Source organism: Myodes glareolus, chromosome X (assembly GCF_982192425.1).
Source record: "Myodes glareolus chromosome X, mMyoGla1.1, whole genome shotgun sequence".
Classification (NCBI taxonomy): Eukaryota; Metazoa; Chordata; class Mammalia; order Rodentia; family Cricetidae; genus Myodes; species Myodes glareolus.
Genome location: NC_142053.1, coordinates 20940801 through 20956965, shown reverse-complemented (window position 1 = coordinate 20956965; position 16165 = coordinate 20940801). Strand labels below are relative to the sequence as shown.

The 16165-nt window shown below is 38.2% G+C and overlaps 1 protein-coding gene across 1 annotated transcript in view; it reads left to right on the top strand.

Annotated features, from left to right (window-relative positions):
- Hprt1 (hypoxanthine phosphoribosyltransferase 1) overlaps positions 1-16165 on the top strand; it is a 40437-nt gene that overhangs the window by 13128 nt on the left and 11144 nt on the right. Inside the window, exons 3-4 of the mRNA XM_048450327.3 lie at positions 871-1054; positions 12478-12543. Coding sequence (XP_048306284.1) covers positions 871-1054; positions 12478-12543 — 250 coding nt within the window. The remainder of the gene's footprint in view (positions 1-870; positions 1055-12477; positions 12544-16165) is intronic.

The window sequence follows — 16165 nt, the reverse complement described above, 5'->3', positions numbered from 1 at the left end:
AAAGGCAATACTTTATCCTATTCATGGATGTATCATAACTGAAAGTCTGTACTGTTGGGGACCACTTAAGATCCTCATTATTTTGCACTTAGCAGAGTATGTTAGAGGAAATATCCTATATACGCATTTTGGCACTTGCTCAGCTTTAGGTAAGTAGAAATTCTGGGTCAAGAAAAAGATGTTTATTGAATGTTTTCATATTGTCAAATTAACCTCTAGAAAGTTGTATCATTTTATACTTCTAGTGGTATGTGTGTTCATTTTTCCTCACAATATCTTCTAATATTTTATATTAGAGGAATACAATTTAAGCAAAACTCACCAGTCTAGTAAGCTTTGAAAATTATATCTTGTTTTTATTTGTATTTTTTAATTTTGTGATAGATATAATAGTATACCTGTTTTTTAATTTTTTTTCCTTTGAGACAGGATCTTATTATGTAGCCTTAAGTAACCTAGTACTTATTCTGCAGTTCAGGATGTCCTTTAACTCATAGCAATCCTTCTGCCTCAGCTTTCAGAGTGCTGGAATTATAGGCATGTATCATCATGCCTAGAATGTACCTGGTTTTAATTTTGATTGAGCTGTATGTGTTGGTATATATCTATAATCTCAGCACAGGGAGGCAGACACAAGGATTATGAGTTATAGTCCAGCCTGGGCTACTTAGAGGGATCCTGTGACACTTTCCCAATCCTCAAAATTTTACCTTTGGCATACGGAAAAAGTTCCCAAACTTTATTAAAAAATATGTTATGAAGCAAGAATTCCCTTAATGGGAACAAAGGATGTGTCATGCTTAAGAGGTGTTTGTTATAAAGTATAAATATTTGGAATCTTCTTTTCAATTCCTTATTTTATTTTTGCAGGACTGAAAGACTGGCTCGAGATGTCATGAAAGAGATGGGAGGCCATCACATTGTGGCCCTCTGTGTGCTGAAGGGGGGCTATAAATTCTTTGCTGACTTGCTGGATTACATTAAAGCACTGAATAGAAATAGTGATAAATCCATTCCTATGACTGTAGACTTTATCAGACTGAAGAGCTATTTTGTAAGTATACTTAATCTATAATTTTAGAAAAATATATGGCCATTTTAGTTTTGTCTGTATTTTCTTTGAAGTTCTGCAAATTATACTACATAATCATCTCACTTGATTATTGTAGAATTACTATTATTTATTTGTTTATTTCTCTATGCTGGGGATGGAACCCAGGACCTCAGTAAGGACTACAACTGAACCTCCTCCCAGTCATTTTTTAGAATTTTAGTTTGAGATACTTTCTCACTAACTTGCTCAGACTGTCCTTGAATTCGTTACATAGGCTGGTCTTGAAATTTCAGTCCTCTTGCATCAGCTTCTCAAGTAGCTGGGATTACAAGCAGGTGCTGCCACTTCAGGCCATGATTATTGTTGTTGTTATTAATTCATTGATATTTTACATCACAACACAGAATACTAACCACTGTAGTTCATGACCAACATCGAAGTGAATATTGTCTGTTATATAGTCACCCAAGAGGGATATGGACTTATTTTGCATGATTTTTTTAGTGTCTTATTTTGACTTGGATTTTGGTTTGATTTGTAATACTGCTCAGGCTAGTCTCAAATTCTGTGGCTCAACAGTTCTTCTGTCTTAGCCTCCCAAGTTCTGGGAGTCCAAGCATGCATCACCACATTGGCTGTGTTTTGATATTTTTTTTAATATCACAAACACTTGTGGAGAGGTCTGGGGTTTAGTTACTAGCAACCAGAAGATGTCTCACAACTATGTAGCTCCAGTTCCAGAGGCTCTGATGTCCTAGCCTCCAGATAAAATAAAAAATAAGTCTTGCCGGGTGGTGGTGGCTCACACCTTTAATCCCAGCACTTGGGAAGTAGAGGCAAGCGGATCTCTATGAGTTTGAGGCCAGCCTGGTCTACTAGAGCTAGTTCCAGAACAGGCTCCAAAGCTACAGAGAAGCCCTGTCTTGAAAAACAAAAACAAACAAATAAATAAATAAAAATAAGCAAGTCTTAAGAGAATTATGGAACTGGTGAGATGGCTCATTGTCAAAAGCACTGTTCTCCCAGAGGACCCAGGTTCAATTCCTAGCACCACCATGGTGGCTCACAGTAGTCTGTAATTCCAGTCCCAGGGATCTGATGCCCCTTTTTGGTGTCCAAGGGCACCAGGCACTCACATGGTGCACAAACAAACATACAGCTGAAAACACCCATACACATATTTTTGTTTGTTTGTTCAAGTACATTTCTTTTTTTTCTTTTTTTTATTAATTTATAAAAATTTCTACTTCCTCCCCTCCTCCCAATACCCTCTCACTCCCCCCACTCCTTCTCCTCCCTCTCCAGTCCTAAGAGCAGTCAGGGTTTCCTGTCCTGTGGGAAGTTCAAGTTCCTCCCTCCTCCCTCCAGGTCTAGGAAAGTGAACATCCAAACAGACTAGGATCCCAAAAAGCCAGTACATGCAGACAAAACAAGTCCCAGTGCCATTATCGATGACTTCTCAGACAGCCCCCATGTCAGCCACATTCAGAGAATCCGGTTTGATCACATGCTCGTTCAGTCCCAGTCCAGCTGGCCTTGGTGAACTCTCATTAGATCAGTCCCCTTGTATCAGTGGGTGAACGCACCCTTCGCGGTCCTGACTTCCTTGTTCATGTTCTCCCTCCTTCTGCTCCTCATTTGGACTTTGGGGGCTCAGTCCAGTGCTCCAAAGCTTCTCAGTTTCAGGAGGGCCTATTTATTCATTGATTCTCTTATTGTCTGTGCTACTGGGGTTCTACCTAGGAAGTGGTCTCCTGTGCCTATGTCTTGTAGACTACTTCCCACTTTCTCTTCTATCTGGTTCAAAGTGGTCAGATTAATGTTGAGGTCTTTAATCCATTTGGACTTGAGTTTTGTGCATGGTGATAAATATGGATCTTTCATTCGTCTACAGGTTGACATCCAGTTATGCCAGCAACATTTGTTAAAGATGCTATCCTTCTTCCATTGTATACCTTTAGCTCCCTTGTCGAAAATCAGGTGTTCATAGGCTTGTGGGTTAATATCCGGGTCTTCTATTCGATTCCATAGGTTGACTTCTCTGTTGTTATGCCAATACCAAGCTGTTTTCAATACTGTAGCTCTGTAATAGAGTTTGAAGTCAGGGATGGTAATGCCTCCAGAAGTTCCTTTATTGTATAAAATTGTTTTGGCTATCCTGGGTTTTTTGTTTTTCCATATAAACTTGATTATTGTTCTCTCAAGGTCTGTGAAGAAGTTTGATGGGATTTTGACAGTGATTGCATTGAATTTATAGGTTGCTTTTGGTAGAATTGCCATTTTTACTATGTTGATCCTCCCAATCCAAGAGCAAGGGAGATCTTTCCATTTTCTGGTATCCTCCTCAATTTCTTTCTTCAAAGACTTAAAGTTCTTGTCAAATAGGTCTTTCACTTCCTTGGTTAGAATTACCCCAAGATATTTTATGCTATTTGTGGCTATCGTGAAAGGTGATGTTTCTCTGATTTCCCTCTCTGCTTCTTTATCCTTTGTGTATAGGAGGGCAACTGATATTTTGGATTTGATCTTGTATCCTGCCACATTACTAAAGGTGTTCTTTGGTAGAGTTTTTGGGGTCTCTTATGTACACTATCATATCGTCTGCAATTAACGAAAGTTTAACTTCATCCTTTCCAATTCGAATCCCCTTGATCCCCTTATGTTGTCTTATTGCTATTGCTAGAACTTCAAGCACTATATTGAAGAGGTATGGGGAGAGTGGACATCCTTGTCGTGTTCCTAATTTCAATGGAATGGCTTTGAGTTTCTCTCCATTCAATTTGACGTTAGCTTTCGGCTTGCTGTAAATAGCTTTTATTATATTTAGGTATGATCCTTGTATCCCCAATCTCCCCAACACCTTTATCATAAATGGGTGTTGAATTTTGTCAAATGCTTTTTCAGCATCTAATGAAATGATCATATGGTGTTTTCTTTCAGTTTATTTATATGATGGATTACATTGATAGATTTGCATATGTTGAACCAGTCCTGCATCTCTGGGATGAAGCCTACTTGATCATAATGGATAATTTTTCTAATGTGTTCTTGGATTCGGTTTGCCAGTATTTTGTTGAGAATTTTTGCGTCGATGTTCATGAGTGAGATTGGCCTGTAATTCTCTTTCTTGGTTGTGTCTTTGTGTGGTTTTGGTATCAGGGTGACTGTAGCTTAATAAAAAGAATTTGGCGATGACTTTTCTGTTTCTATATTGTGAAATACATTAAGGAGTATAGGTATTAGCTCTTCTTGGAAGTTCTGGTAGAATTCTGCATTGAAATCATCTGATCTTGGGCTTTTTTTGGTAGGGAGGTTTTTGATAACAGCTTCTATTTCTTCGCTACTAACAGGTCTATTTAGACTGTTCACCTGGTCTTGATTTAACTTTGGTAAATGGTACTTATCTAAAAACAAGTTCATTTCTTGTACATTTTCCACCTTTGTGGCATATAGGCTTTTGTAGTAAGATCTAATGATTCTCTGAATTTCCTCTGTGTCTGTGGTTATGTCCCCCTTTTCATTTCTGATCTTATTAATTTGCATGTTCTCTCTCTGCCGTTTGATTAGTTTGGCTAGGGGTTTGTCAATCTTGTTGATTTTCTCCAAGAACCAGCTTTTTGTTTCATTGATTCTTTGGACTGTTTTCTGTGTTTCTATTTTGTTGATTTCAGCCCTCAGTTTGATTATTTCCAGTCTTCTACTCCTCCTGGGTGAGTCTGCTTCTTTTTTTTTCCAGAGCTTTCAGGTGTGCTGTTAAGTCTCCAGTGTGTGCTTTCTCCATTTTCTTTAATTGGGCACTTTGTGATATGAACTTTCCTCTTAGTACTGCTTTCATTGTGTTCCATAGGTTTGAGTATGTTGTGTCTTTAATTTCATTAAATTCAAAGAAGACTTTAATTTCTTTCTTTATTTCTTCCTTGACCCAGGGGTGATTCAGTAGTTGACTGTTCAGCTTCCATGAGTTTGTAGGCTTTCTGGTGTTAGAATTGTTATTGAATTCTAACTTTATTCCATGGTGATCCGACAAGACACAGGTGGTTACCAATATATTTTTGTATCTGTGGAAGTTTGCTTTGTTACCGAGTATGTGGTCAATTTTCGAGAAGGTTCCATGAGCTGCAGAGAAGAAGGTATATTCTTTCCTATTTGGGTGGAATGTTCTATAGATATCTGTTAAGTCCATTTGATTCATTACCTCTATTAATTCTCTTATTTCTCTGTTAGGTTTCTGTCTGATTGACCTGTCCATTGGTGAGAGAGGTGTGTTGAAGTCTCCTACTATTAGTGTGTGTGGTTTGATGACTGCCTTGAGTTCTAGAAGTTTTTCTTTTACATAAGTGGGTGCTTTTATATTAGGGGCATAGATATTCAGGATTGAGACTTCCTCCTGATGAATTGTTCCTGTTATGAGTATAAAATGTCCGTCTCCATCTCTTCTGATTGATTTTAGTTTGAAGTCAATTTTGTTGGAAATTAGAATGGCCACACCTGCTTGTTTCTTGGGTCCGTTTGCTTGAAAAACCTTTTCCCAACCCTTTACTCTGAGTAGATGTCTGTCTTTGTGGTTGAGGTATGTTTCTTGTAAACAACAGAATGTTGGATCCTGTTTTCGTATCCAATCTCTTAGTCTGTGCCTTTTTTATAGGTAAGTTGAGTCCATTAATATTAAGTGATATTAATGACCAGTGGTTGTTGACTCCATTTATTTTTTTTTATTTTTATTTTTATTTTTTTTGTGTAGTAGAGTTTGTGTGTTTCCCTTCTTTGAGTTGTACTTGTGAAGGGTCGCTAGATGTCTGGGTTATTGTAGGCAGTGTTGGCAATGTTAGATTCCTTGGGTTGCGATTTTCCTTCTATTACTTTCTATAAGGCTGGATTTTTGGCTACGTATTGTTTAAATTTGTTTTTATTCTGGAATATTTTGTTTTCTCCATTGATAGTGAGAGATAGCTTGGCTGGGTATAGTAGTCTGGGTTTGCATCCATGGTCTCTTAGTTTCTGCGGTACCTCTATGCAGGACCTTCTGGCTTTCATGGTTTCCATAGAGAAGTCCAGTGTAAGTCTGATAGGTTTACCTTTATAAGTTACTTGACCTTTTTCCTTTGCAGCTCTTAATATTCTTTCTTTAATCTATACGTTTTGTGTTTTGATTATTATATAGCGAGGGGAGGGTTTTTTTTTTGATCCAGTCTATTCGGTGTTCTGTATGCTTCTTGAAACTTCATAGGAATATCGTTCTTTAGGTTGGGAAAGTTGTTTTCTATAATTTTGTTGAATATATTTTCTGGGCCTTTGCTCCGCAGTTCTTCTCCTTCTTCTACTCCTATTATTCTTAGGTTTGGTCTTTTTATTATGTCCCAGATTTCTTCAATGTTTTGTGATGAGAATTTGTTGGATTTGCTGTTTTCTTTGATCAGAGCATTTATTTTTTCATGGCATATTCAGAATTTGAGATTCGTTCTTCTATCTCTTGTATTCTGTTTGTTATGCTTGATTCTGTAGTCTCTGTTCGTTTACCTAGATTTTCCATATCCAGCCGGCCCTTGGTTTGTGTTTTCTTCATTGCCTCCATTTCAGTTTTCAATTCTTGAACTGTTTCCATTACCTGTTTGATTGTTTTTTTCTTGGTTTCCCAGGGTATCATTTACGGATTTACTCATTTCTTCAAACTTTTTATTGTACTTCTCATCCAATTCTTTAAGGGAGTTTTTCATATCCTGTTTAAGGGACTCTATTGCTTTCATAATGGCATTTTTTTCCACTTCTTTTGGATTAAGGTGTTCAAGTCCTTCTGTTCTAGGGTCCCTGGGATCTGGTGTTTTCATGTTGTTTTTCAGATTGTTGGAGGAATTCCTGCCTTGGCGTCTGCCCATCTCTTCCTTCAAATGTTCTCTAATGGATATGGTACCAGGTCAGGTTCCCCTGTTGGACAGGGACCTCACTGACAGAAGGCCTATCCCGCAGGCAGGCTATTGAAACACAGGAATTCCCTCTTGCAAGCAGGTTGAGCTGGGGGATTTTATGGCCCCGAGGAGGAAGGGAGGAATAAAGGAAAGGGTACCTGGGTGAAAGCTGGGATGGAATAGGAGGCGAGAGGGTTTAGCCCCTGCAGAATGACCAGGGAGTCAAGGGGTCGGGGAATGTCTGAGCTCCTCCTTGCTGGGCTTCTGCCATGGGTCAGGAGCAAACTCACCCCTCTGATGAATCTTCTGCTGGAGGATCAGTACCCCTTGCTGTCCAGGAATCTCACTGAGCTGACACAGGGCCTACCTTTCCGCAGGCAGGCTATTGAAACACAGGAACTTCCTCCTGCCGGGTTGCACTTACAGCCCAGTCCCAGTGTGAGCTGGGGGATTTTATGGCCCCGAGGAGGAAGGGAGGAATAAAGGAAGGGATTCCTGGGTGAAAGCTGGGATGGGATAGGAGGCCAGAGGGTTTAGCCCCTACAGATTGACCAGGGAGTCAAGGAGGTTGGGGAATGTCTGAGCTCCTCATTGCTTGGCTTCTGCCACGGGTCAGGAGCAAACTCATCCCTCTGATGAATCTTCTGCTAGAGGATCAGTGCCCCTTGCTGGCCAGTGTCGCGTCTGCCTTGCCAGCAAGGAAGACGCAACACCGGACTCTTCTTAACTGCGGTTTATTCAGGACCTTTGAATAATCTTCTCACCCTCTTACACCTCTCGCACCTCTCGCCCAGAGCAGAGTCAGCATACAGCTTAAATAATCTCTGGGTAGCCAACCCCAGCAAGCCACGTGGGAAACACAGATAGGTCCAGAAACGCGTAAGCAAGCCAGATCCTTAGCGTTAGCCATATATGGAGTTGTTCACAGCTGAGAGCACTCACCGTTGGGAAGGTGGAAACCAGCGCCACCTTTAAGGCATGGCATCATGCAGCTCTCTACAGGCCAGGAATCTCGCTGAGCTGACACAGCCACATATTTTTTTAAAAAAAAAAAAAAAAGAATTGCTCTGAAGACTTGGTGTTTTCCTGACTGTATGTGCTGGTAGCAGATAATTTTTTCGGGAACTAAATTTCTTTGAGAGGAATCCTAAGTTATTTGAAGCAAAGTCTGATTATTAAGGTTAACAGTTTTTCTTAGACAACAGAAACCGCTTCTGGCCTGGGGCCACTTTACCTTTGTCAGAGTCTGAAATGGTTTAGAATATTGACAGTGTGATAAAACAAAATAAATGTAATCTTTACATGTAAATTCCATCATTCCTAATTTTGGTTGTGTAGTTTAATTTTTTTCGGTTTTTATTTTTATTTTTTTAAAGAATCTATGAAGCTATTGCTGTCCTGGAACTCAGTGTGTAGACAACGCTGGCCTTGAACTCAGAGATCCAACTGCCTCTACCTTCTGAGTGCTGGGATTAAAGATGCGCACTACCATTATCTGGCTAAAATAGATATTTATTTTTAAAACAAAACTGCAGAAAATTATAGAGAAATTAAGCCATTCCAAATTCTACTTCTTAAAAAGGTTTATTTTTATTTTATATTTGTGAGTGCTTTGCCTGAATGTATGTATGTGCACTGTGTAAATGCTTCATGTCTGTAGAGGCCTGCAGAAGACATGAGATCCCCTGGAAGTGGAGTTTCAGATGTTTGTGAGTCACCATGTGGGTGCTGGGAACTGAACCTGGGTCCTCTGCAAGAATAGTACGTACTCTTTAACTATTGAACCATCTCCCCAGCTCCCTTGGGAGAAAGGGTTGTTAGTAAACAAGTATTGTTTTAAATTTGTAATTATTTTGAATGTTAGATGAATCAAAGACCTCAAGTATATAAGCAAATATGCTCTAAAACTAGAGCTCTTGTTGCCACTTACAGATTTTCAAAAATAATAGGGATGGAAAATTAGGAATAAAACTTCTTTCCTGTCATTCTAATTAAGAGGTAGACAAAGTAGAAACAAATGTTAAGGCTGTATTTTTAGATCCCTTAGATTCTTTGGGAATTAAAACACTTTTATGTGTATGAGTGTTTTGCCTACATACATGTCTGTGCACCACACATGTGCCTGAAGTCTACAGAGGCAAGAAGAGAGTGTCTGACTTTCTACAATTGGAGTTACGGACATCTGAGAGCTGCCATTTGGGTGCTGGGAATTGAACCTGGCTCTTCTGGAAGCTGATTTCAGCCACTTCTTCAGCCCCCTCTGGGAAGTTTTGATTACTAACAGTGACACCTGAATAAAGGATACCTTGAGCATTTCTGTTTAATGAAGTGGTAAGAAAGGGGAAAGGAGTTAGAGCAGATCTGGAGAGGACTGTCCTTTCATTCATTCCAGTCATGTCTCCATAGAATTTACTATAATAGTTAAAGATGAGGCCTCTCTGAGTGGCTCTAAGTTAAGGATACAGTGAGTTCCAGACAGAGAGAAAGGTTGCTATAGTTTTTCTAACTCAGGTAATTGATTCATGGATAGCATTTGTAAACAATATAGGCACTCACATATAACAACTATTAAATGAACCTTTTTATTAGCCCCATTTAAAAGGGGGCTCTTTTCCTTGAAAAGGAGTTTCAAGAAAACATAAGCTGAAACATGGGGAAATTGAACAATCTTAGAATGCCAGTGTTCTGTGTACTTTGAAATTCTGTTGCCTTAAATCACAGCTCCAAGGAATTAATTGGTGTTGAACTGTAATACCACTTTTCTACAGAAGATGTCAGTATTTACCAAAGCTTGTTATTACTATGTAGAACTCAGCAGAATTCCCTCTAAATTAGTTTCAGGTTTTGTACAGTTCTTTTTCTTATTGTCATTAATCAGTTCTGTGTGTTTGAAATTCTGGGTTTTAGGCTAGAGTAACATGAGAAATAATATGCAAAATGGCATTAAAAAGCGAAACATTTAGTTTACAGCGTGTACTAGTAGTACACTTTTATTTCTCCCCCCCCCCCACACACTTCCCTTTACACATGCTAGGCAAACATTCTACCAACTGAGCAATCATTTGTTTTGTTTTTTGAGATAGAGTTTCCTCTGTGTAATCTTGGTTTTTCTGCGACTCACTCTAGACCAGGCTGGCCTTGAACTCACAGAGATCCACCTGCCTCTCCAGTGCTGGGATTAAAGGTATGCAGTGGCACCACTGGCTATCTTTTTTATGCTAATTTGAAATAGCCTGTTGTTAGGTATCCCAGAGTGATTTCAAACTCAATCCTGCCTCAGCTTCCATAGAGCTGTGATTACATGCACGTGTATATCACCAGTACCTGCCCCAACATACTTTTAAATACAGAATAAATATAGCTTTTGTTTTGTTTTGTTTGCTTTTCGAGACAGGGTTTCTCTGTAGTTTTTGAGAGCCTGTCCTGGAACTAGCTCTTGTAGACCAGACTGGCCTCGAACTCACAGCGATCTACCTGCTTCTGCCTCCCGAGTATTGGGATTAAAGGCATGTGCCACCACCCGGCTTTAAAAATAGTTTTATAGGTAGCATATTGGTTTGCTACTTGGTATTATTAGTGTTGGTCCATATAAGTATATATTAGATTTTGTGATGATTCTTTTTAATAGTTCCATAATATTATTGTGTATATATTAACTTCATTAGTTTAGTTAATTACCTGTTAAAATACATGTTGATTCTTTTTGATGAGTAACACATACAGTAAGCATGTTCCTTCGCATGATCATGAATGTTTTTGTGATGTTGATTCTTGGAAATGGGTTTGTTAGTCCAAAATGGTGTGCATGTTTATAATTTTAATAGGCATTTACTATATTCTTTTCAACAGATGTTGTATTGGTTTCTGTTATCCAACCAACAACTTGAATATTTGTTTCCCCTCAATGTGTTACCGGCTTAAGTTCTATAAATGTGGACAGATGGGTGAACACTAGAATCACATTTTTCCAGCAGTTCCTGGTTTTTGTTTTTGTTTTTTTGAGATAGGGTTTCTCTGTGTAACAGTCCTGGTTATCCTACAACTTGCTCTGTCCTCAAACTCATAGAGATCTGCTTGCCTCTGCCTCCCAAGTGCTGGAAGTAAAGGTATACACCACTACCTCTGGGCTCTAGTAGTTCTTTGTAAACTTTAAAAAAGGATGTGTTTGTCTTTATGTGTATGTGTGAATGCCAGTGTGTGTATATGTGCCCTATGTGCATGCGTGATGCTTTTGAGGCTAGAAGTAGGGATCAGATTGCCTGAAACTGGAGTAATAGGCAATTGTGAACTGCCATGTGGGCACTGGGAACTGAACCCAGGTCCATTGCAAGATCAGCAAGTGTTCTTAACTGACGAGCTTCTTAACTGACGAGCTGTCTCTTCAGTCCCATCTGGTGGGTTCTTATTTTGAATTGTAATATGCATAAGGAAGATTCTTTATAGAGTTTTTCAGTTGGAGTTCATAACTAGTTTTTTGCCCTTTCTAAGGATGCAAGGAAAAAATATCTTCCTACATTTTCTTCCAATCCACTTATAGTTTTATTTTTTACATTTAGATTTTAATCCATCTGGAATTTATTTTTATGCATGACATGAGGTAGGGACCATGCTTTATTTTTTCTCAAATGGATAAGTAATTGATCAAACACCATTTGTTGAATAATTCATCTTTTAATTACTGACTCAAAATACCATCTTTGTCATATACTAAGTTGTCATATGTTTTTGGGTCTGTTTCTGGATTTTACTTGGTTCCTTTAACTTTTTGTCAATCACTGTGTTGGTTGACACAAGGTAATTGCTGTAGCTTTATAGTACTCGTTACTGTCCCAGTAGAACAGGTCCAGGCTCTTTTATTCATCTGTTTTCATTCAGTTTTTTGTCTTGATTCCAGCACATCCAAATTATAGTTATTCCCACCAGCTATAGTGAGTGTTAAGTGCTCTCCTTTGAAACCCCTATAAGGGTTTCTGCTAATTTCTATGAGAGTAGAAAGTGAGAACCTAAGAAGTATGTTATAACAGACTAGTTTATACCTGGTTTCTCAGTTCTGAAGATGACTTGGATATGGGCTGGACTTTTAGGGGTTACCCTCAGGGTTGAATGTGACCCAGACCAACTCCTTCCTTGTGTGACTCACAGGAATGTTTGAGGGCCAGAAGCAGACACCTGCCATGCTAATAAAATGTCCTTTGTGACTGAGAAGTGCCTGATTGATGATGAGTAGCTATAATATCCCGCTCAGAAATGCATGTACTCTATTTTTAGGACTCTTCAGAACATCAAAAACTAGTAATGGCCAATTAGGATTTTTAATTTTTACTAATCTATATGTGCAATTTACATAGTCATTCATTTCTAGAAATCTAATTCTTATAATTCATTTAATTTAGAATACCATAATGGTGTGGCCACTAGATAGCTAACTTCTTAAATCTTGTAGCTTACATAAGATAATTTGAGAAGTTTGTATGTACACAAGAATATGCCTATAAATGATTCATATTTTTTTAAATTTAGAATGATCAGTCAACAGGGGACATAAAAGTTATTGGTGGTGATGATCTCTCAACTTTAACTGGAAAGGTATGTATCTTGAAAGAATCTTTTTTTATACCAAGAATCAATTAAATTAACTGTGCTGTCAATCACATACTCAGAGGTACTTTATTAGTAGAAGATAAGCAAGTGTTACTTAACTCTTGGAAAGTACCTTATGTATCTTAATATTATCCCCTGGACTGTATAGCCAAATGATTACAGAATCTAACATTAATGCCAAAAATCCATATTGGTAATTACTACTTTCTGTAATACTTCTTGGAAAATCTAATTTGGGATCCTTCAGAAAATACAAATAGGGAGAAAGAGAAAGGCAATCTTCTTCTTGTTTTTTTTGTTTGTTTGTTTGTTTCGAAATAGGATTTCTCTGTAGCTTTTGGAGCCTTTCCTGGGACTAGCTCTTGTAGAACAGGCTGGCCTCAAACTCAGAGATCTGCCTGCCTCTGCCTCCTGATTGCTGGGATTAAAGGTGTGCGCCATCACAGCCAGGCGGGTTTTTTTGTTTTTTTTTTGTTTGTTTGTTTTTGTTGTTGTTGTTGTTTGTTTTGTTTTGTTTTTCTCTGTAGCTTTGGAGCCTGTCCTGGAACTCACTCTGTAGACCAAGCTGGCCTGGCCTTGAACTCACAGCGATCCCCTGCCTTTGCCTCCCAAGTGCTGGGATTAAAGGTGTGCACCACCTTTGTCTGGCCAAAAGACAGTCTTTAAAAAAGATATTCACATGTAGTTTTATTTTTAAGGTGCATGTGTAGTGTCTGTCAGTATTCAAGCCTGTACGTGCACACAGAAGCCAGAAGAAGGTGTTAAATTTGTCAGAGCTGTAATTACAGGCATTTGCAGGATTACCCTGCTTGTTACATGGGTGCTTGGATCTTAGCTCCAGTCCTTATGATTGTACATCAAGCTCTTCACATTCTTAACCACTGAACTATTCCTCTAGCCCCTACTTTTATATCTTTAAAGGAATAGAAAATCAGTATTGTATGGTGTCTGAAAGTGTGAGTTGTGGAATCTGATAGTGTTGATCAAAAACCTGCCTTGGCATTTCCTAACTCTGTGACCTTGGGGAGGATGTTTAACCCTATGCACCTCAGAAGCAGGTAGAGCTAAAAATGTTAGTGGTAGCTATCTCAGAGTTAAAAGGATTAAGTGATATAATATTATTAGAGCTATTACAGAAGTTTCTGATAAATAAATATTTTAACATTGGTTTATTTCTCTCTCTCTCTGTGTGTGTGTGTGTGTGTGTGCGTGCGTGCGTGCGTGTGTGTGTATGATATACATGAGTGTGTGGAGGTCAGAGGACAACTTATAGGAGTCAGTTATCTGCTTTCAGCATGTAGGTTCAGGGAATTGTGTTCACATTATGAGACAGACTTGGCACCAAGTGCCTTTTGTTTTTTTGAGACAGTCTCACTTTGTAGCCCATACCATCCTGGCATCTCATGTGTAAGCCATGCCAGCCTTGAACTCGTGGTGATCCTCCTGCTTCAGCCTCCCAAGTGCTGGGATTGAATATGTTTTCTAAACTGCTAGTTATTGTTTACTTTCAGGCACCATACCGTGTATAAATATATTACTTTGGTAAATTTCACAGTAGACTGGTGAGGGAAGTTATTCCCAGTCTGCAAATCAGGAAATTAATCAATAGAGTTACAGTTTGAAAAGTTACTTGGGATAATGAGATGAAAACTGTCTCACAATCTCAAAGTCACACAACAAGGAAGTAGAAGAGCTTGAATGCAGACACCAAAGCTCTTCCTTTAGCTTTTAGATTTTAGTACTCTCTGTTTACTTCACTGAAAATCTGTAGGGGAACTTTAACATAAAACACTTGTGAAATTCTATAGTCCTGTCCTATATTGGGGTCATGCCAAACTAATTCTGCCATCAGTGGTGTTTCGAAACTTCAGAGGAGAAGTTGTAATCTGTTGGTTCTTTTTCTCTCCTGTCCATTTGGTGTACAACTGCCAGACCTCCTCCTGTTTCATCGTGCTTTGTCCATATTTAGAAGCCATTCGAAACCTGCACTTCTATAATCAGTTTTCAGTGCTGGAAGGGGCCTAGCCTTCAAGGCCTGTGTGATTTAGTTTGACCTTGTCTTTTTCACCTAATGGCTCTGTCCCACTACACAGCTCCTTGATCTTAAACAGATCTTTGCTTCTAAAATAACTTTTTGTGACAGTCACAGTAGATTCTGTTTATTGTAGAAAAAAATCAAGGAATAAAAATTAAGCGGAGTTAAATCTTGGCGATGAGATTATGGGTTTATTTGAAATTTTTTCTTTTACAAAAATTTATGTGTGTGCAAGTACAGATACATATAAATAGTTTCACATGAATTTATACTTGAGAATATTTGCTTTAGATCCAAAATCTACCTTTATTCAAATCATTCCTCTTGCGTTTGTCTTTGTTGACTACTTTAGGTAAGTTGTTTGACTCCTGAGCCTCATTGTTTTCGTTATTAAGTAGACATGTAGCAACTTGACATAAAATAAACTCTCAGTGGTAGCAATTCTCAGTTCCTGTATTGGCACAATAATCTAGAACAGTTTTGTATTGATTAGACAAATTTTGATCTTTCTGGACTTTGTTGATTTGTATAAACTGTCTTATACTAAAATCTATAGTTAGGGTCCAGCAAGATGTCTTGGTGCAGGAAGACACTTGCCACTTAGCCTGATGACCTGGGTTAAATAGCTTTGACCTCCACATTTGAGCTGTTACAACTTCCCTAATGAAGCATAAAATAAATGTAAAGAATTAAAATACAACTCAACCACGGGTATTTAGTATTAGACAGAAGATTAGAATCCAGTAATTCAGTCTCTGTCCCAGAAGCCCATGCTGTTTACCAGTATATAATTCTATAATACTGTAGCAGCTATCACTGCTGCTATGAACCACTTATTGATGGGACTGCTATCTTTCAAATGTTCAAGGTAGGGAACTAGGGAAGCAGTTTCTGACTCATGAGTTAACTATATATTCAATTTTGCTAAAGATTTGCATCTTATGTTTATTATTTCATATAATCCTCATAGTTGTCCTGTAAGAGAGTCATCATACCCTTTCCATATAGTAGGATGTTGACGTTTAGTCACTATTAGATGAAAGAACCACAATTTGAATAAATCAATGTAATTAATTTGTTCTGTACTCTGTGCCTCTAGATTGCCCCAAATTTTTAATGTCTGTTTTATTTTCTATGCATATCCTGAGCTTTACTTTAAAGTGACCTTTTTATTATCTATAGAATAGGTTGCAGTTGTGAATTGCTTTCCAGAAGTTCTGGGCTAACCTTGCTTGATTCTATTCTTAAGACTCGTGCAGGACTATGAGATACTGCCTTATATGATAAACTGCTTTGAGACATGGACATATTAGAATTTTTCTTGGTTACAATTTACTTTTAATGCATAAGCTGTGATTCTCCAAACTTTGATTATCATACCCAGTCACAAAACAGTTTTTCAAGGATTTACCCACAGCATATGTATTTGTAAATTATGTATGAGTTTGATAGTAATTTATGTTGTAAAGTATTTAACACTGTAGGTTAAATAAAAGGAAGTATGTCTGTAGTTACTTTTCTAGTGCTTTGAAGACCCACCATGACCAAGGCAACTTATAAAAGAAAACATTT